Source organism: Chrysemys picta, chromosome 10, assembly GCF_011386835.1.
Source record: "Chrysemys picta bellii isolate R12L10 chromosome 10, ASM1138683v2, whole genome shotgun sequence".
NCBI classification, from domain to species: Eukaryota; Metazoa; Chordata; order Testudines; family Emydidae; genus Chrysemys; species Chrysemys picta.
In genome coordinates this window covers 23,477,795-23,500,540 of record NC_088800.1, presented here as the reverse complement: position 1 = coordinate 23,500,540, position 22,746 = coordinate 23,477,795, and the positions used below count along the sequence as shown (strand labels likewise).

Genomic DNA, 22,746 nt, shown 5'->3' with positions numbered 1-22,746 from the left:
AAGTTAGCAGAACTGGAATCCAATTTGAGTCAGGTGAGAGATGAATTAGGAGGATATATCCTAGCACTCACTTTCCAAACATCTAGAGTGGAATAGAATGACAGTGAAATACTGAACTTTAAAGGAAGCGTAAACCTGAACAATCATTGAGTTTTTATAGGTAAACAGGATTGATCTATATCAAGAGTGGAAAGAAATAACATGATGTAGTTTAGGATGTACCTGATGATTTTAAAACCATTAATACACTCTTCTGCTGGTGTGGGAGAGAAAGAGACATTCCTTAGTTAACAGTGTTAAGCAGCACTAATGTTTTACTGGGCTGGGGAGGCTTTTATTTGCTAAGCTGGGAATGAGTCCTGTACCAGGAGCGTTTGTACCAGGAGCACTGCCAGCTTTTCCGCCGCCCTAGGCAGTGGAAGGTCCCGCCCTGAAATGCCGCCCCCATACCCCACCCCACAGAGGCAGCAGAAGGTCCCGCCACCGAAAAACCGCCGCAGTCGCCGCCCCCCAAATCGCAGCACCCTAGGCAACTGCCTAGGTCGCCTAATGGGTTGCGCCAGCCCTGGTTTGTATGGGCCAAGTGCAGGCCTGACGTTGCTTGGTACGTCTAGGCACTACCATAGCACTCCTTTTGCATAAAGCTAGGTGGGGCTGCACAGTAGAGCATTGACAGAGACAGCCACTTGAGGGCCTCCTATGTCCTTCTGAACACCACTGAGGGCCATGTGACTGGGATAGGGCAAGTCAAGGACAGCGACCACATGGACCCAGTGGCCCTAATACTATGTGTAATGGCACAGAGGGGCTGGGGCTGTCGCTTTAGGCCAAACAGGAATGTTTGGCTTTGTGAATGAATCGCATTAAATGAACATGATTCGTATAAGCCCCTAATTATGTTCTTATACACGCTATATTTTAAGAGTTCTGTGAGAATGTCAAGTATTTCTATTACTATTCCTATCTCTTCACACTCCATGTTTGTGTGATGATATCCATGTGATAAATTAATTTACCATACACCTTTGACCACTTTGCCATCAGTATGCCTACTGATTCATATTCGCTGGAAATATTTTTAACACCCCAAACACCTAAGCAGCTTAAAATAGATGCCATTTAAAGAAATCAATCTGTTAGAGAAATGTTTCCTCCTCCTCTGTCCAAATGTGGAATTTCCTCCAAGAAATCTCCCCCCACAATGGGAGAGATATAGTCCTGCTCTACCGATGGGTTTTCTATACATGAAAATGTCACTGGATATTTTATGATGCGAAAAGCAGGAACTTTGGAAAGAGATTGTTCCCAGCTTCACAATGTGGCTCAATCCCTTCTAGCGCCAGATGGTCCCAAGATAATGGGTTTTAAAATCATGACATGTTTCGGTTTAGAAAAGACATTTAAGATAAATCTAAAGGGGTTTGTGGTTCCATCTAAGACCTGTAGATTTGGACTCGAGGCTAGATTCACAAAAGTATTTAGGGTCCCATATCCCAGACTTAGGCACCTAGGTGCCTAAATCCCTACTTTAGACTCTATTGCAATTCACAAAACCACCTTCAAGCCCTGTAGATACCTAAACTCACTTGGCACCTGCATTTTTGCAGTAAAAAGGTGCTTACGTTTCTGCTCTCCACATGTGCACTGCTGCCTCACTCTAGGTGTCTGGTGCTTATCTCCCACCCACTCACCAGAGTGATTCACAAACTGGAGAAAACAGGCATTTGCCTGCCTAACTCACATGTGGCCCAGTCCAGTAGGTGTGCTCAAACCATGTCTACTGGATCAGGCCTCTCAGGCAAATTCAGACAAAATGGAGGAGACCCTCCCTAATAACTTTTAGCCCCGTGGTTAGAGTACTTAACCTGGAGGTGAGCACTGTGGATAAATAATCAAATAGTCATTGGGCGAGAGATCGAGCGTGAGAAAGTACAAGCATGAGAATGACTCTAAAGCCTGGTGGTTAGTGCACTTACCCAGCTAGTGACTCTTCAATTATTTATCCACAGTGGAAAAGCTTCAACTGGAGAGACTGAAGGAGCCCCACATCAGAATGTCCCAAAGCCCAATGGATATGGCATGCACCTGAGCAGTGAGGAATCCCTGTTCAATTCCCTTCTTCTCATCAGGTGGAGTGCGGAACTAAGCCCAGGGTCTCCCACATCCCAGAGAGTGCTCTAACCACTAGATTAAAGGTTATGAGAAACGTCTTCTCCCCCCCACCCCACCAGCTTCTTGCAACAACACACCTTAGGCGCCTAACTCCAAGAGATGGGTTCACAGCTGAAAACTGCTAGCAGAGAGAGGTGTCTCCCTGCAGCCTGGACTTAGGTGCCTATCTCTGTGAGGGGGTGGGGCTTAGTACACATCTCTCTCATTGGCATCTCCCATTGGCTAACTTAGGCAGCTCTCCACCTAGCGTGATGGCTTTTGTGACTTTCAGTCTGAGAAGCCTGTTCATCGTATAGGGAATCTCGGCGCCTGACTCAGGCTTTGTGAGTTGCAGTGTTGTTCCTGTGATTTTCTAAGCATCTAGGTATTGTGATGTGGAGTGCCTTCATGAACGTAAGTCAGGGTAACTAATGGATCTGACTTTACAAGCCAAGGAATATGAAAAATTAATTCCAACAAAACATTTGAAAACTCTCTAAAACATTCCTAAAATAATTTTTCCATAGGATATGCAGAATACATGTTAATGTGAGATAAGGGTTTTATTAGCATTAGCCTGGGATATCATGCAGAATTCCACAGTCATGGGTAATGTGCATAGAAAAGCACATAGCTATAGTTTGTAAAAATATCTTTGGAATCTTCAGGATCAAAGGCACCATGTATCGGCACATTACTTATCCCAAAGTAGGGAGAGCTTGCAAGACTTCCCAGTTTTGCTCCACTAAGGTATTTCAGGAAGATTATATCTAGAATAGATAGGGAAGTTTCAGTTTTCATGCTCGTTCAATCCATAGCATACTGTTGAAACTTCCAGCCATGCTGCTAATTGGTATCAAGTGCGACCACATGACAAATGCAATGGAAATTAGTGTGATGTGAACCTGCCCACCAGAAACTGAACTGAGACCACTACCTTATTTAATATAGGACACAAACAACCATCAAACAATAATGATCTGTGGTCACCATTGACATGGGCCAGGTTTGAAAACCTGTCCTATCACCTTGAGGTGAAAGACACTATATCCCACCACCAGTCCACTTCTACTTTTTAACAAAATTTAAAAAAAAATGATATGAAATCACCATATTTGGAGCTGTATATCTGCATACATCTATCTACAGTTGCATTGATACATACATCTCAGAAAGTAAGCAGACAAATAAATAAATCCACCAAAGCATAAACCAACAATGTGTCTTGGTTTTTCTATTTGCTATGTGCTAGAATCAGGCTATGATACTGATGGAACTGCAAGAGTTTTTCAAAGAGAAACAGCTGAGCAATAGAATTCTGTTTGATTCCATGTTGTGTTGCACTCAGATGGAAGAATTACCCTCAGTGTTACATCCATCAGGGCACAGCTCTGTAGGAAAATATTTCCAGAATCCTTCCATTCATTGAGTTGTTGAGAACTTGACACTTTTCCATTTTATATCTGAAAGAGTGCGGTCACTGCCGTTAACATTTTTAGCCATTGGCTGATCAACTTTTCTTTCAGTGGCAGCTCACCTGTGATTTCAAAATCTTTCACAGAAGTCAGTACAAGTTTTGTCCATATAGTTTCTTCTGTTCTCCATCTTGACCCTGAGTACCAAATTTTCAAAAGGAGAAACTGTGGCGGAGTGGAAGTCATGGTGTTGTCTCTTTATAACGTGTCTGAAGCAGAGGGCAGATTCCTTTTGATATTTTCTGTCTTTATGTGTTGTGTTTCTGTGTGTTTAGGAGTTGAAAATCCAGAAGGGAAGGAAAGTTGTCACTTTTGTTTATGTTTTAGGTATAACAGAAAGAGAGAGAGAATTGTACTGCTCCTGAAAGTGGGCAGTGAGGAAATAGTTCTGTTTTGTTTTTTCTTAGACTTTAAAAAGGCAAATTTCCCCTTAGGGATGATCTTCTGAGTGGGGCAGTGCAGTCAGCACAACATGTACCTACTGCAGTTTTGGCTTTTGGACCCACAGAAAAGTTTAGTTCCCAGTGCAGATGGAAAAAAATATTTACTTCTCTACCCCCAATCCCATGAACTGAGAGAGATAAATCTCATTACTGAGTTTTCATATGGGGCTTGATTCTTCTCCTACTGAAGTCAATAGGCGCTTTGCCATTTACCTCAATGGGACCAGGGTTGGTCCCATTGTGTGGGGTACAATCAGCCCAACTCCTTGTTTAAAAGGGAGCTTAAAAGAGCATTGACAAATGGTGTAATGCTCCCATTCTAGTGAGCAGTAGGTGCAGCAGGAAGTTCTGTACCACTCACAGGCAATTGGGCCTTAATAAGAGGTACCAAACTTGGCAAGTTAAGTCAGTCAAATCCCCAAGGCAACTTAGAAGGAACAAAGGAGACAAAAATAGATGGATGGACTGAATCAGGAGAATTGCAAGTGACAAAACTATCTGTTGCTCAGGGCAGAGAAAGATGGAAGTGACTAGAAGAGGCCACAGTTCAGCCATGGATTTATAAGTCTCCTTGTGACGCTGATAATATTACATTGTCCTAGCTACACACACAGAGTGTTGGAGTCAAAGTGACTTGCTTTCTATATTCTGCTTTGCCTTTTTCTTAAACAGGCTTTTTTCAGAATCTTTCAAATGGCAGCTCAAGGGGTATCACTCAGCTGCAGGCAATGCTAGAAACAAAAGGCACCGTTCTTTTTATTGGATGACATGGGGAAATGGCCAGCTATGCTACACATGCCAACATTGTGATAGAGAGATACAATCGTAGCGTGATCATCTACAAAAGTGCAGCATCCCAGTGGTTTTAAATTGAAACATTTTTGTGAATTCAGGATCTGTCTTGTTTGTACCAGTCAGACAGCTCAAAAACTTAAACTGCTTCTGGGTAGGTGTATGTTAAAGACATGAATCCAAATTATTTCTAGTATCATTCTCTGCTACTCATAAAATATAGTGCTCATAAAGGTACAGGATTAACTATCCAGGACACTAAGGCCTGATGGTTGTCCAGAAAGGGCCTAATGTATCAGTCTTTAAGCAAGCCCTGACTTCAGTGATTAGCTTTGCCTGCTTAAAGAAAAAGGACTCTGGCCCAGAAGAGAGAGGGATGCAGCTGCTTCCTCTTTCCACTACCTTGGACTGGATTTGAACCAGTGACACACAGGTAAAAGATTCCATTTACCATCACTCATGTTAGGAAACAATCATCCTCCACTCCTACTTTTGACAGACTCTTATTTTGGAGTACTTGTTTCATCCCCAGCCCTACATTTGTGCTTTGGCAATTTGAGAGCTACAATTTATTATTAAAATTGATTGATTGGCTATAGAACAGAGAAAATGGTCTTAAGGAAAACCTATTATTGTTTTTCATTATCACTGTTAGTTATTGTTAGTGCTAGCAGTGTTCTTGGTGCTGTATAAGGCACAGAAAATAAGAGTAGTGCCTGCCCCAAAGAGCTTACAAACTAAGTGGGTACAATTTTCAAAAGTGTCTAAATCACGTAGGCTGCTTTAAATGGAATTTAGGCTCTTAAATCCCTTAAGCACTTCAGAAAATTTCACCTAATCTGTTTTCCATGGAAGTCAATAACAGTCTTTCCCCTGACTGCCATGGGAGTTGGATCTATCCCTAAGAGACCAAGAAGACCATGTTAGATTGTCTAAATGTTTGTGAAGTTATAGTTTTTTAAAGTATATGCTTGTCTGAATAGGCGGGAGTAGCACACATGTTTAAAGTTAGCTGAATTGGGGGCCTAAATGCATTTGTTCTCTACTGTGCTTTTTAGGTCAATCAGTTTGAAAGTTTAGACACATTATTGACAAACATGGACCATCATAGCATATTGCATTTCTGAAAAAGAAGGCCTATGTATTTTTGTCTTTAGAAGAAGGTCATAGCAATGTCACCAGCAGGGCAAAGTATCAGCATGTAAGTGCTTTGCTGAATAAAATTGGGATTACTCACATGCTTAAAGTTAAGCACAAGCTGAAGTGCATTGCTGTATCAGGACCTTTGTTAGTTGACAGCAGGGAAGTTTCAGCTAATGAAACTTCCCTGCTGTAGTTTTCTAGCTATACCAAGAATGTACAAGGTATTGCACAGACATGAATGAGAGTTCAGATTTGTACAGTAAACATTGGAGACTTCTTTTTAGTACAGTTAAAGTGTACAGTCGTTCTTTTGCACCAAAAGATACAGAAGAAAATAATTATTTTTTAAAGTAATGACAAAAAATGTCCACCCACCTTTTAAAATTATCTTATGATTTAGGATATTTCCACTGATGTCAGTGGGGCTAAGATTTTTTCCTGCATTTCTGAAGTGGAAAGAAGTAAGACCTGGTGATTAAGGCACTGGAATGGGACTCAGGAGTTCTGGGTTCAGTTTCTGGCCCTGCTACAGATTTAGTGTGTGACCTTGGGCAAGTCATCTAATCTATATGCACCTCAGTTCCTATTCTGTAAAATGGGGATAACAATGTTCCCTTTTATTTCACCCTTTGCCTGCTTGGTCTAGCTAGAGTGCAAACTACAGTTTGCACCCAAACAAAAATATAAAATCTCCCTCTCATCTGACCACCCTCTTATATCTCAGTCGACACCCTCAAAGGTTGGAGAAAAGAGATGAGTCTCTCAGGATGCCCAAAGATCAAGAGATCCAGGAATGAGTTAACTTCACTAATGTCAAAGCTGCAAAGTTCTCATTAGCTGCCTATGGTACCAATGATTTTGCAGTGAGATCTCCCAAAAAAACCAGCTTCGCACAAAACTGGAAAATGTGTTCGTTTTTAAAATTAAATGTCTTGAATTTTAAAGCAAAATGCCATAAATGAAATACAAACATCTAGAAATCCCGACATTGGTTTATGCACCAGAGTAGAATACATACGCTGCACCTGCCCATGTAAACATGTTGTGCGCTGGGCTGATAACTTGTCCTGGGAATACCAGCCCAGTGTGCAAGGGGAGGAGGGGCAGAAGGGAAGGATGAGAATAGTACCCACTCCTTGGGTTTGAATGGATGGGGACTAGAGAATTCATTGACAGTCCCCATGTGGAGTAGATCTGTGTCTAGCCCTGGCCCTCTCTTTTCCTTTCCTTGGCTGGCAGATCACCTCTGGGAAGGGAGAGGAGTTAGATGGTGATTTAACCATTCCACAGCTGCTTCAGAGGACATATTTGTAGCTGCAGGCTCCATGCACCAGATAGATAGTCCTAGTATTGGGTCCTATATAAACAGATGAAATTATATAGCTATATTTACATTTACAATGCATGTTAAAAATCAAGCATCAGTTATTAATTAAGAGCATCCTCTCATAAAAATTTAGCTGACAGTTCTGACAATTATACTATAGGTGAAGCTGATAGCAGCACCTATTATTAAGGTTGGTTGACACATCCCATTATAAGACTCTGTTTTCAATTGCGTATAACTTTGCCAAACAGTAACCATTCAGGATGAAATTCTCTATGCTGGATGTCTGCTTCAGAATGATTTTTTTTTTTTTTTAAAGCTGCAGCAAAAGCAGCTGGTTCAGCTGATTCCAAGAATCAGATTAGGAGGAAATATATTGTTTTGTCCCTGTTTAAAAAATTCTTACAACCCTTTAATTGAAAAGCCCTAGCACCCCCATGCTTTGTAACAAGTCTTTGAAATTTGGCTGGGGTGGAGAGAGGCTGGCCTGCTGGCAGGGATATGCCTTTTGCCAACCCTGTGGAAAAACTACCTAAAAAAAAGCCTTTAAAAATAGTCAGTTCACACATGCATAGTAGAGTATTGTTAAAGTTTGGCAGCTAAATTCTCTGAGATTCCGTCTGTACTGAGCATGCTCCATCCCTGGGCTACAGGGGCTCTGCAGAGCAGGACATCTGTGGGCCACTGTGATGCTGGGCATTGGACAGTGACAGTGGAAAGACTGTCACTTCTATGGTCTTGATGGGCACTGGACAGTGACAGTGGAGAGACTGTCACTTCTATGGTCTTGATGCCCCATGCTGTCAGCCTGGTAGTGGAGAGGAAAAGGAGGAATCAGCTTGACTGAAATGCAGAAGGGATGAAAGCTGCACCAAGGATGGGAGGGAAAAGGAGTAGATTGGGGAAAGGATCTGGGGCTGTGGTGGGGGAAGCCATGCTGAGAAGATATTGGGATTGTCTGGGCAAAGAGCCTGAGTGGGGAGGCTGGAATGAGGAGCTTGAGGAGGGAGACTGAGACTGGATGAGCAGCTGGGGGCAGAGAGGAAACTGGGATGCAGTGCCAGATTAATGCATAGGCAAACTGGACCCATGCCTAGGGCCAAAATTCGTGGGGGGAGGAGGGCCAGGCACAATGTCGCTCAGGTTTGGCCTGGCTGCCCCTGTGTCATGACAGAGGTGTGGCCAGACCAAATTTGAGTGAGTGGCACTCACATTAGAAGTGTATGTTTACCTAGAGCCCTGTGATGGGTTAATCTGGCCCTTCTGAGATGAGTAGTTGTGGTGGGATGGGGAGACAGGACTGGCACAGGGTCAGGCTGGAAGGAACATGGGCAGGAGGGGTCAGATTTCAGGGAGGTGGGCAGAAGAGTTTGTGCCCTCTAAAGCATGCTCCCCTCCAGAAACAGGTATTGGACCCAAAAATTCTGAGTCTCACCATACCTCTGCTGTCAGTAGATATCTGTGAAACCAGTCTGGCAAAGTGTGTGTCTGATTCTTCACTAGTCCAGGTCCACGTAGAGGAGACAACCTACTACTGCTATCAGTTACTCTGTTAGCTCAAGTAGCAGAGGTTTGTGTTATAGATCTAAAGGTTCTAACTCTGATGCTGAACCATGTAGGAGTCAATGTAATTCAACACGATTCAATTTATGTGTTTTTATTTTGCTTTTTTAAAAAACCTAGGAAATTACACACAAAAATCTACATTTTAAAGAAAGATTAATGTTGCAAAGTCAAGCACTCAAAAGGTAGGAAATGTCAGAAACCGGGTTACCCTTGCAACCTTAATTCGGCCTCCTTGTGCATATACATTATGATACAGTCCTTAATTACATGATCATATACTATTTTTTCCACAGGACCCCTGCCTCCATCAGTGCACAGGATGGACTGTGGTCTGGGGATTAATCAGGGATGTGTAGTGAAGGAGCCTGTTATTTCTTGAACACCAGCCTCATTTATTGCAGATGCTGGAAGGTGTGTAGCGAATGAGGCAGGGAACTGCAGGAAGAGAAAGGACAGTCCATGGTCAAGGCAGTTGAATGCTGCCCTGGAGAACTGGATTCTATCACTGCCTCTGCTACAGAATTCCTAGGTGATTCTGGGCAAGTCACTTAAATCAAACTCATCAGAGATGATTTCTAATGACGTGTTTCTCATTTTCTGAGAACCTGAATTGAGACCCTGGGTTCTGATTTGCAGAAGTGCTGAGCACTCACAGCTGCAGCTAAAGTCCGTGGGAGCTGTGCTTTGAACTTAGACAGTGCAATAAAAACGCTAAGTACTCTGAAAAATCATGTCCTAGACGTCTCAAAATGGGCACCCAAAATTAGTGGACACTTTTGACCTTAATCTCTGTGTGCCTCAGTACTGCAACTGTAAAAGGGGGATAATACCTCCCCGTCACCTCCCAGGGGTATTGTGAAAATAAATTAATATTTGTGAAGCGCTTGGATACTATAGTGATAAGCTCCAGAGAAAAGCCCATGAGGTAATTAATAATTTAATATCCGGAGAGGGTTTGAATAGCGTGCAGTAAATAAAGCATGGAGCCACACATTGAATAATGAGACTAAAACAAGATATCGAACAGCTGCTCATTCAGTAAGTACTATCCAGCCTGTGAGCATTTTAACTGGCTTATTTTTTGGAGTAGAACCACACTTTACTCCAATAGGAAGAATGTCAGGATCAAATAGTAAGAATGTCAGAAAAGTTTATATCACTTTCCTGAGAGGACTGCAACTGAATGTTGCCTTCTCTGATGAGATCAGTGGAAGCACCAGAGAGGTTTTTCTCAACTTAAATTAGGAAGTACCTGTCACATGATTTCACGAGAGTTCCCTGGCTCTAGAATATGTTCCCTTTCTGATCCATCACACTTTGGATTTCTCACTCATCCTGCCATTCTGCAAAGCCTACCATTTTTCCTGGGCACATGGATGGGGATTGATCTGTGGGGAGAGGCTGGTAAAATATGAGGTTATTGTTTTGTTGGTTTTGTTGGCAGGTCTGATGGTGTATTATGTGATCAGTCTAATTCAATCTACAATATTGTGCTGCATTAGGCACTTTTTATCATTTTAATAGGTGTAGAGCCAAGGCGAGGCACTTTCAATTAAACTGAACATCATTAAATTAATTTTGGAAGCATTGGTAGCAGCCCCATAATTAAGGCTGGGTTTTGAATTCGGTTCTAAGCTCTGCTTCCAAGATCCCTTACAACTTTTGAATGGCGTAACCAATTTGTTCGCAGATTGAAATGCTGCCTATACTGGGGCATGAGAAGAATGTTCTAACAATTTGGAAAGTGACAGATGTTTATTTGATCTTTAATCACAATTTTAATATTTTATGTTTTCTCCCCAGTACCTTAAACTTTTTGGATCCCTGTGTTCTCAGCAGCGATAGGTTTTGAGAACCTCAGGCCTTGTGCAGATGCTGAGGTCCTCAGGAACAAGGTATTTTCAAATCATGGGCCATTTTCTAGGGAATTATTTAGGAATCTTAACTTGTATGGGGTGGAGCCACAAAGATCAAGAAGATGTCAAGCTTTACAGGGCAGATTCGCAATGCATGTTTATTTTCTGCTATTCTTCATATTTCTGGAGGACTGTCCTATACTTGTTTGACCTAGAACTAGGAGGTTTATATATGCAGATAAACCAACTCTGTATTTACTGCTGTGTGTCTGTCTTGTTGTGATTCTAATGCTATTTGTCCAATCAGGACAAATTATAACGAATGATTATTTCATCGGTGAACAGTGCATCTGCACAGGTCAGAATTTGAGCAGCCATTGACAGATTAGAAAGGGGGCACTCTGAGAAAATGAAATTGTTTTTAATTTTCTCTCAAAGTTTGTTTCTCTGACTCCCCTCGGGGCATCACTACAAGGGCAAAGGTAAGGATGGACACTGAGGTCGTTACAGCAGCAGTTTAAGTTCTTTGGATGTCTTTACTGTGAATTTCCATACTTTCAAATAGTTGAGGTTTTGTTAAAGTTTATTCTTTACTGTGAATTTCCTTGCTTTTTTTTTTTTTTGTTAATAGATAATATAACATTCTTGCAAGGGTATTTAAACTCTTAGGTTACCAATATATATTCTCAACTTCAACTCCATCTTTTGTCCAGGAATTAATTAATTAATATACAAAGCATAACTTCACTGAGGGTTTGCTTGAATGAAAAACACAAGATTTGACATATTAATGGTATATTGTCGTAGAGGACGGGGAGTTTGAATTTTAAATGGTTTTTTAGTTCAAAACAACTATATAAATTTTTGAATCTTTGTCCATTTAACTAGTGTGTCATAACCGAGCAAACATGCTGTAACTGGAATAAATATTGACAAGTAACTTCTTCAAAAACTTCACTGCTGAGAGAACTGAAATGCCCTTTTCCCCTGCCTCATGCACAGGTTGCTGTGAGTGACAATACACAAGATATCTGGGGGCCTTAGTGGAATAATCTGATCCCCTCAGTCCAATACTAAGGGAATGGGTGGCCATACTGGGATACTAGGAGCACAGCTGGTACTGAGCTCAGCAGAAATGAGGACTGAATGGGCATGGAGGAGGAACTTTAATTTTATCTTTAGAGGTGGTCCCTCCAGGTCAGCAATGAGGCATAATTGCTGGGGAATGAAAGGGAAGCTTGCATTCCCAATGCCCCTTCTGTCTCTGTCCAATGGATAATCTCCTGGTCTTTCAATACAGCATTTTCACAAGTGCTATATTCACTTTAAAAATACAGAACAAAACAACACCAAAAAACAAGAATGGAAAGAGAGATGGAATGGCATGGAAATGTTGTAACCAAGATTTACTGTGTCACTGTTCTGGGTGTCACAATGTCATTTGTTTTGTTCAAAATATCTAATTATCTGGCCTGCAAGAGTGTAATACAACCCTGTTTCCTCTCAGTTCTTTGTTCCACTGCCAATTAAAAGATGCTACAGAAAATGGATTGACAACAAAAAAAAGAAAGATTAAAAAATGTGGAAAAGTTTGACTTGAAAAATCAGTAAATTTCCACTTCATCTTACAGGGATGATACATAGTTATACAGCCAGCATTACTGGGCATTACAAAGGTTAAATGCCTCAATTGTAGCATTTTAACAGACAATTATAGAGTGCCTTTCCCTCCTCAGATGTTTTCTCTATACAACAAAGTAAAAGAGGACAGTAAGTCTGAGTCAACATGGTTACAAACATATCTGTGACCCTCACAGGATGTTATTGGGGAATAAAAGGCCAGATTACCCCTTCACTGGGAGAAGTCAAGGATGTGGGGGGATTTCCTCTTGGTGTTTCTTTCTTATGGTCCTGCCAGGGGGATGAGGTTTGCTCCATGGAATGGAGAAGCCACCCTCACACAACATGAAGCCCTAGAGATCTGTAGGATGTCAGGCAACTGTGAGGTGCCTCTGTGCTGATTCCATACTCCAGCAGCTTCCTCTCAGCTCCCTGGCATCATGGCTCTGGACCCAGACTGCCGGGGACTACCCCTAGACTTGGCTTCCTCAGGCCACACCCTTCCCCACTTGGAGGGGGATTCTATGGGTCAAATTCAGAGATGAACCTAAGGGAGACTAAACTAGTATAATATACTAGGTCCCTCAATATGTATGGTACACCAACTTTGAGTCCCTCTAAAGTCCATTAAACTTAATTAGACTCTGACTTCCTGAGACTTACTTTGACTCACATCCACTGACCAACCTGCAAGCTACACCTCACTCCAAACCTTACATATCATCTTTGAATTTGACCCACCGAGTCTGAGTGTAAGGGAGTCTTTGGGAATATAAAGTAATGCAAGTCACGCTCCAAAGAGCCATAAGAGATGAGTGAAATGAGTCGTGAAGAAAATCAACTGGTGGGTGGATGTAAGAATGTACAAATTCATGAAAGAATGCCATACCCTCCTCTATCTTACACCTTCCTGTATTGTCATCTAGCTGTTCAGCATGTAAATTACACCAACACAAACTCACTTATATATACATAAGTGAATATAGGTAGGTCCAAGAGGGGCTGACTGAAGAAGGATCTGACTTACCCAAACTTAGACATCATCCCTAAATTTGGAAGATCTAAGATGAAATTAATGTTATTTCCAACTTGTTTACTGCATTAGCAGCATCTTCTCCGATGCTCTCTCAGTCCGAACTCTAACATCCCCTGTGTTTTATTGCAGCATGCAAGAGGAAAGAACAAGAACATGGGAAAGATAGAGGGAATACACCCAAAAAGCCTCGGTTGGTCTTCACGGATGTCCAGCGTCGAACTCTACATGCAATATTCAAGGAAAATAAGCGTCCATCCAAAGAATTACAAATCACCATTTCCCAGCAGCTAGGGTTGGAGCTGAGCACCGTCAGCAACTTTTTCATGAATGCACGGAGGAGGAGTCTGGATAAGTGGCAAGACGAGGGCAGCTCCAATTCAGGCAATTCATCATCTTCATCAAGCACTTGTACCAAAGCATGAAGGAGTAACCACGAACTAAACCTCGGTGGAAAAGCTTTAAAAATAAATAAACAAATAAAGACCAGGACCTCAAGATAGCAGGTTTATACTTAGAACTATTTGAAAAAAAAAAGTTATTTATAAGTCCAAAGAAACCAAAGACTTATTTCACCTGCATTTTGACTTTGTTCTGAGATACACACTTTAGTAGGACGACGACTTGCAAAAAAAAAAAAAAAAGAAAGAAAAGAAACAAAACAAAAAAACAGAGAGAAACGAAAGAAACCACTGGTCTTACACCTTCATCCATGATCATTTTCACCGTATTTGGCTTGTTTAGTGGTTTGGAGCATAGTGATTTCTTGTCATTGAATGGACATCTTTTCAGATATGGCTCTTCATTTCCACAGATATTGCCATGAAGGTGTATGGTGTATCCGTACTGCGTACACACCAGTGGTTAGGGACTTAGTCAGGGCTCATCTTCAGAAAGGGTTGTGCCATAGCACAACCAACATAGCATGGAGTCGTCTGAATTCATTGAACGGTAGTGTGATTTTTGCTATTTTATCGTTTGAACTTCACTAGTGCAACACCTGGAAACAAGTTCAAACTAGGCAAAGAAATTTTGAATGATACCTAAACCAGTGCATTCTCTTTGTTTGTTAAGGAATGTTCAGATTTAAAAAAAAGTGAAATAATATTCCATCCATTAAAAAAATCGACTAGCTACCAAAGAATACATTTAATATTATATTGCAGGTATTTTATTGCAATGATTTTAATATTCCAAAGCTATTTTTACACAAAATACTATGTAGAGTTATAGGTATAAACTAATCTAACTGTATAACACATAAAACCTGTAATCAAGACTGTTATTTGCAATTACTAAACCACTTTAATATTTGTTTCCAAGACTGGCAAGAAAGAATGTCATTTTAGGAGTAGCAGCTAATGTCACAGTGTCAGAGCACAGATGCTGATAGTGGGATCCTGCTTTCACTGAAGTCAGTGGGTTTTGCCATTGGCTTCAATAGGAGCAGGATGTGGCTTTACAGCTGTGTGTATGGCTGATGTGATATTTGCCATGTATGCATACCTTTCTTACACTGTTCCTGGCTGACATTGCTGAAGGGTCATCTGCTTGAAGGGTGTCAAAAGACCATCTTTCCCTACCAATGTATTTTATGTACATCTCCCAGCCAGCAATATCATCTAGATTCCAAACATTATATTCCATTCTATTTAATTTATTTTGTACACAAAAATTAAAAATATGAATAAATTTACAGCGTCCAATTCTGCCCCATTGACATTGAAGTCTATGGATAAAAAGGCCATTAATGAGAAAAGGAGTAGAAGGAGACATGGAGGAATGTGCTTTTGGGACCAAATTCTTTTTCCATTGAAGATTATGGCAAAACTCCTGTTGACTTCAGTGGGAGCAGCTCCAAGAAGATTACGTTTGTGCTTTTTTTTAGGGTGGGGGGCACATCTTGAAGTCAATAGCAAAACTTCTATGGAGCTCTATAAGAGCGGGATATGGCCTTTTGTTTTGTGGGTTTGTACCTGCTTATTAGGTTAAGTTTTTATTCCAGTACATTCTTTCTTGCATGTCTGTTAACCAGGAAAATGCATGAAATAGTTTACAATTTATAGTTGAAAAGCTTTAAGTGCTCTGTTGCTAACAGAACTTTCAGAGAAATGAAATTGTTCCATTCTTATTGTGATAAAATCAAAAAGAAAGCAGTGCAACATCTGCATATAAAATTCTAGTGTAGAGGGGAAAATATTTTACATGTGCCTGTTAGATCTCTAACTGGTATTTCAAATTACTGTAGCAAATCTCCTAAACATACCAAATTCTAAAGTGAGCAAATATGCAGGTATATGTCCCATTGCTAGGATAAGAAATCTGAAATCTTTCTTATACCTGTACCTTAAAAAAAAATCAAGGTAAACTAGAATCCAACATATGTTATCATGGAAGGTTCTATTTTCTTGTGATAAAGTCCAAATAAAATGCTAAAGACTAAGAAATTATGCAACTTTGCAGCACCATCTGTTTCCCAAGTTAACCATGTTTGGTCAAGTTTCAGGCTATCTAGTTATAATTACAAATAGGTATTTTAAAACACAACTGAAATATCTCCTTATTAAAACAATGTTAAATGAGAACAGGATGTTTGTCACTAAATATTTCTCAAAATTTTTCCTATGTTAAACTCATTTTAAAAAACTGACAATGCAATTGTCTAATGAAATGTGTTCCATGAATATTAGAGTCTCTAGTTTACCTTAAATTCTAGCACGGTTTCTTTTAAAAAGCTCTGTTCCCAACTAGACATTATTGAAGTGGAAAAATTAATAGGAAGACATAACCTCACATTTAAGGGATCTTATAAATGCAGTTTCATTAATATAATATTGAAGAGGACAACCATAATTAACATTTTGCTTTCTCCAGGAAAACACTGCTTTGTAACTTACTTATAGTTTAGAAAGAAAGCCTTATTTATTTAAAACTTGAGAATTTAAAAATGCAGGGAAATTCAAAGTACATTACCACATTTTTTAGTATTTCCATTGTAATGTGTCTTGAGACTATTTGCTGAAACCAAAGATAACTTTCATACCAGCATTGAATTTACACCCAATATGCAATTTCAGGATCTCTTGCTATGTATATACACACACACACACACACACACACACAAACAAATTGATGCACAAGTTAAAGCCTAAAAGTGGTTTTCTTACATCTGTTTAAACATGTTTTAACCTTTTGTTTTTATAAGCCATTAAGAACAAAGTCACCCTTCCTGTAAGCAATATGCTAATCACACTTTGAATATACAGAGAACACACACTTCTCTTTAGTTGGTTTCTAAATATGAAGCAAAATAAATATGGAAACCTTCATCCTGATTATAAAGTTATTTTATCCCTCAGGATACTGCTCCATTGCACTGACTGAAGCATAGACAGTAGATCATTTGGTGCACCCAGATTCTTATTATTTCTTGTCTTTAGTAATGGTCATCCATGAAGGTGATTTTTTTCCCCCAAAGTTGCGCTTAAACTTCTACACAAAGGAGAAAAGCCTGGCCCCACTGAAGTCAATGGGAGTCTTGCTACTGACTTCAGTGGGGTCAAGATTTCACCCAAAGATTTCCTGGAAGAATGGAAGTTAGTATTAGACTCAAAAATTACCACTGAGCCACTGGCTCAGGACCTAAGAATGACACGAAACAGTTCTGAAAGGAAGCAAAGTGGAAAAAGTTTGGAAACATCAAGAAATTGGACTAAAATCAAAGTTTAGTTAAACAGATATTGCGGATTAGGAATACGCACTCAGTTCCTGAAGTGCATCCAAAAATTACCATAATGACCCAAGAGAGGGGGTGTCAAAAAGGTTGAAAGTTTTAATCCACCCACATCATAAACTGTATTATCAGATTTCCAGAAAAAAACAACACTGCTACTTTTTTGGCTCCCATATTGCTATCCAAGGGCCTCATCCTACTGTCCTTACTCAGGGTAAAAGCAAAAGTAAAATGAAAACACCTACAATGGGGGTTGTTGCCTAGCGTCTCAGTCCTGCTCATTTTGAAGTCAATGGCAAAATTCCAGTTGACCTCAATGCACCAGATTTCACCATGCTTACCCATGTTGAGTGGAATCTTACTCCATGAGTCGTCTGTTGAATTCATTGGGATTGCTTCTGGAGTTATGTGCTACTCAGTGTTCAGGAGGTTCACCATTCGGCTTATTGTGAGCAGGGTCAGGCCCTGAGAAGGACTTCAGAATCAGGCTTCAACAGCAGTGGGCATTCTGCCCAAAGGGGACTACCTGTCCTTGGAGGGCAAGAAAACATGGCTGACCTTGTTATACCAAAGAGTCCTAGGACACTTCTCCTCGCCCGAGTTGTGAAAAAGGTATTTTTTCCCAGGAAAGGTGGTACTTCCTCCTCCTTCTCTTTCTCTTATCCTCCTCCTCTTCCTCCTTCTTTGTACATAAGGATGAAAACTATGCATTTAGCAAACAAAGAGAAAGCACTTATCCTTTTTCTATCTAGCTGTGTTTAGGGTGCATTCAAAGGCCCAGAGGCTAATTTTGAGACTTTGCTTGGCCTTCTGGTTTATTATTGTGGTGTGGTTAGCTTTACAATACATTTGGTAACTATTTCCTAACGACAAAGAAGCAAAAGGTAAGGAATAGCTACTTCCATGTGTTTAAAAAAAAAAGTGTGTAAAGATCTACTATTTATAGTGTGAACCAAAGACGCTACCTCACTCGATTTCCATTGGTGATTTTAATCACATTGATGATACCAAAGAATACCAAAGATTTTTCATGCACGGCCTTGGTCTGTAAAGGGAACTCATTCTCCTTCTTAAATACCCTCCACCATCCCCCTTCCTCAACCTTCACTCAGTGTGTAAACTTGTCTGCATTCTTAATAATAATAATAATAATCTTATGAATACTACTCTTACTACAACTGCTATACTGATGATAATGATAATAATAATAATTAATAAAGCTGTAGGCAAACATGTTGCAAACTTTGTAAACTCATAGGACGAGTGCCTTGCTTGAACCAAAGTGTTAAACCGCTGTTGACCTCTTTATCTCTCACCTTATACTCTTTGAATACCTCAGCCTGTTAGAAAGGCCACTAATGAAAAAAAAAGGAATAATTCTTCACCGTGGTGCTTTTTGCCGTGCAACCATGCAATGAAACTTTCTTTGATACCAAAGGAAAATGTTTTTTTCCACTTTCTTGCTGACAAACCAAAGGTTCCTTCTTCTTTCCCCTTGAAAGCAGCTTGAGTCCCTCCACCCAGACAGGCCGTGCATTGCTTTTACCAATTTCTCCAAATACCTCATAGTAATAAATCGTTAGGGTTATGTTGTATAGAGAGTTTATGTGATAAGGCAGAACTTACTAGTTTGATAATTGTTAAGGTTACTTAAAAAAAGTTTTATAACTCTTATTTATTTTGTAGAGGTTGTTTTGTTTGTATTTTTATTATTATTATTAATTATTATTATTATTATTATTATTGTTTGGGTTTCTTTCTTTCTTTCCCTTCATTTTTTTGGCAGAACTGCTCTGTTATACTCAAGGAAGATCTTATTCCTGGAAATATTTCAAAGGTTGGGTAAAGATTGTTGTTTGCAAAGAATGCAAGAAAGGGAGAAAATATATATATATATATGGCTTTGATTCCTTTTGTTTAAATTAGGAAGCTTTTTGTGTTTGCTAGTCAATGTTCTTTTCACAGGGTAAAAAAATATTCTCTGCTGTGATAAATGGGTTCCTATTTTTTCTCTATAATGTGCTGTGATTTTTAATTTAATTACATTTTGTATATGTTTATTTAATCACTGCTTTAATTTATGACTATGTAGTGAAAAAATTGTATATAGTAGATTCAAAAATGGCCAAAGCTTTGTGTTACAATCTTTTTGTTCCTGATGCTGAGATAAACTGAAGGAGAGTGCTTTTCTTGACTGCAGGGTGTATCTTCAGACTTGTCTTAGCATGCACTTCAATGTGTTACAAACACTGCCAGGTCCCCCACCTCCCAGAAAACAAACAAAACTTGTACATGCCAAAATGAGTGTTTCAAAGTAGTACTTTTGTCACTTAGAAAGCAGAAAGGCAATGTTAGTGTGTTTTTTCCTTTAATTTATTTGTCTTTTTCTAGGAAGGTTATTTTGTGGGTAAGACCTGCATATCCAAAGAACTTAAAAGTTGTTTAATGTTTAAAAGCACTGGCATTTGTGAGAGACTTTGATTTGTTTTTGGTTTGATTTGCCATTCGCACGGGTATAGCAAGTAGAGGGCGTAAAACTTTGGAGAAAAGCTAACTTGAATTTGGAAATGCTCTTCAGTACATGATCCAGTCTTCATCAAGCTTTCCTCCTCTCCCTCCCCCATCAAAACTGCTTCAGCTAGTACAGGGGGAGGATGCTGCAAACATGATAAATACACCAACTTGGTGATATACCGAGGGCTGGCTCCTGCTGCCATTGAGGTCAATGGGAAAAGTTTCACTGAATTCAGCTGGGCAAAATAGAGCTCTGAGAATCCACTATTAAGAGCAGCCGGTCTGCCAGACACTGTTATTGGGTGTGCATTTAGGAGCAGAACAGGACAGTTTCTCAGTTCCATCAAGCATGGAAATATTTTCATGGGACACGAATTTTTCTTCCCCCTCAATCCTCAAGAAAACTGGCAAAATAAATGTGTAGGCTCTAATCCAGGCAAGCCCTTGTGCTTTGAACACAAATTTAGCCCCATTAAAGGCAATGGGACTACTCCCACTCTTAAAGTTAAGCATGTGCTCAAGGCCTGGCTTCAGGAAAGCACTTAAACACAGGTTTAAGAGCTTTCCTAAGAGGGAAGAATTTAAGTGGGTGATTCAATGCTTTTCAAACTTGGGGCTTATGGCCCAGGCCCTCAAAGGTATTTAGGGTCCTAAACAATGGAAGTTAAGAGCCTAAGTACCTTTGTGCATCTGAACGTAAGTGCTTTGCCAGATCAGGACCTTCAACATTTGAGGAGAAAGTCATCGCCCTGCAGAAGCCCAGCATAAGGCTGATCCAGTCACTAAATGAGACTTACGGGATGGATAGGCTTTGCCCAAGGTGAATTCAACCCATGGCTATCTGTTTGGTCAGCCAGCAGAAACAAAACAGAATAGAAATGTATTTTCCCCCACACCCTTAGAACTGGAAACATGTACTGTATTCTGTACTTCCCCTATGCCTGGCATCACTTTGTACATCTTTAGAGAACAAAATCAGTTTTAACTGAGAGAAAAAAAGAAATGACAATGATAATTCTGCAAAGCTGATGGTGGCATCATGGCACAGAATATACGATGCCATTTACCTGTATTTTATTTTGCCTGAGTGATAGATTCTATTTCAACTAAATGCCATGTACCAACATGATTTGTGATGGGTGTAAATATTTTCTTTTCACGCACAATAGTTAAACTCAAGGTGTACACTGTTTTTGGCGATAGTTGAAGGGTTCAGAGAGGGAAGGACAAGGGAGGGTTGGGGCTTTTGGTCAAAAGTTACACTTTCTTAGATAAATTTTTATACTTCAAGTATTGAAATAGGGCAATAAAGATGCTCTGAAATGCAGGATCATTAAATGGTCTATTGGTAAGCATTGGCTAATTGTCTGCTTTTAATACATAAACTAATGCCGTGCAATGAGTTATGTTTCACATGGAGGAGGAGACAACATAGTAGTCTATTAATCCAACAGTAGCTATTAAACACTGGATGGAACTGTATTTAGAAAATGTTTTTTGTTTAGTATTTTGATTTTTCTTGGTATGTTCTGCATTTATTGCATAATCATTGTGGAATCATTTTAGTTTTGCAGTATGACCCAAACAACAGTATTAAAAGAAAATAAAGTTTAAAGCATTGTCTTTTCCTTGCTTCAGTAGTTGTCTTCATAACCCTTGTGTCTACTGTCCAGTCCAAGCTAAACAACCTTCATTCACCTAGATGCTCCCAAATGATCAAGTATTTTTTTTAGTAACCTTTTCCCACTCTTCCTCTCCTTTTTCTGCTTTTTCATTCTCACTACACCTTTGACCTTTACTATTTTTTTCAGTGCAAGTCAGTTTCCATGTTCAAGTTAGCTTGATTGTTCATAATGTAAAAAGGGCGCCAAAGACAATCATCAGGTTTAAGATCAGTAGAGATAGGAAATCTTCCAAGAGCGAGAGGGAGTTCTTCCATAGCAATGAGAAAAAAAGAAAAAAGAAAAAAAATGAAAACTTAAGAGAAGATTTTGATAAAAAGACAACTTTGCTGTCATTTTTGGTTTGCCAATTAGAAAACAGTAGTAGTTTATGCGTTGCATCTGCATTTCATACTAAGTGATTATTGTACCTAATTACAGCTGATTGCTAATATTTCCTCAATCTCTCTCTCTTAGTCAAGCGCTTCTTCTTCTGTATTTTGTGTATAGCGACAAGTGTAATGCACTAGGCATTATTCTGGTTTGTTTATGGGTATCTCCTGTACTGCGTTAAGATTTCTTTACGTTACTTTTTTTAAGCTTTGCTACTGTTCTCACTTTATGCCGTGCAATATCATCTGCTGTGTTTGCTAAGCAAAAAAAAAAAAAGAAAAGAAAAAAAAAAAAGCAAGTGATGATGTCATCATGCTTTTCAGTGTTAAAATGTTTCAGCGTTTATGTAGTCACAAAAGTGTAGTAAATAAAAGGTTGGATTTTCCAGCACTTTAAATTTAGACATTTCTTGCCTTCTTTTGTTTTTCCATCTACAATCACAACATACTAATCTAATCCTTAGGTTTGCTTCAGGAGAGGAATGGGGTCTTTCATGTGCAATAGTGGTTAGATCGTTCACAGGATAGTATGTGCCAGAAAGACACAGCTCATAGAAAGGGGCAACATAATGTTGTGTCACCTCAGGAGCAGGGAAGAAACTGTGGCTCAAGGAGACAGGTCACTACCTTCTCCCCTCTGGATACATGTTGGGGAGGTTATCGGCCTAGACTAGCAGCAAATTACCTCCTGTCCCCCTTCACTATTTCATCTCTGCTGCCTGCACATTTGAGGGACTGGAGCCAAAGCCCCACCAGTTTCCTGCCCATTCCCGTTTGGGGATTACCCCATGCTGCTGAACCTGGTCTGGGTAGCCCTCACAGAGGAGAAAGGAGGGTTAATGCTCCCCCACCCTCCTTATGTCCCTACAATGGTGCACAATGCTGGGCACAATCTAAACCAGTGGTTCTCAAACTTATTTGATCATGCCCTCTTCTCTATGCCTACACTAGGGGGAGGGAGAGCTCAGTGGTTTGAGCATTGGCCTGCTAAACCCAGAGTTGTGAGCTCAATCCTTGAGGAGGCCATCTAGGGCAAAAAT

General features: G+C 40.0%; 1 protein-coding gene across 1 annotated transcript in view; it reads left to right on the top strand.

Annotated features, from left to right (window-relative positions):
- ONECUT1 (one cut homeobox 1) overlaps positions 1-22,108 on the top strand; it is a 36,985-nt gene extending 14,877 nt beyond the window's left edge. Inside the window, exon 2 of the mRNA XM_005305076.4 lies at positions 13,539-22,108. Within this exon, the coding sequence (XP_005305133.1) occupies positions 13,539-13,831 (293 nt within the window). The 3' untranslated portion in view covers positions 13,832-22,108. The remainder of the gene's footprint in view (positions 1-13,538) is intronic.
- The last annotated feature ends 638 nt before the right edge of the window (positions 22,109-22,746 follow it).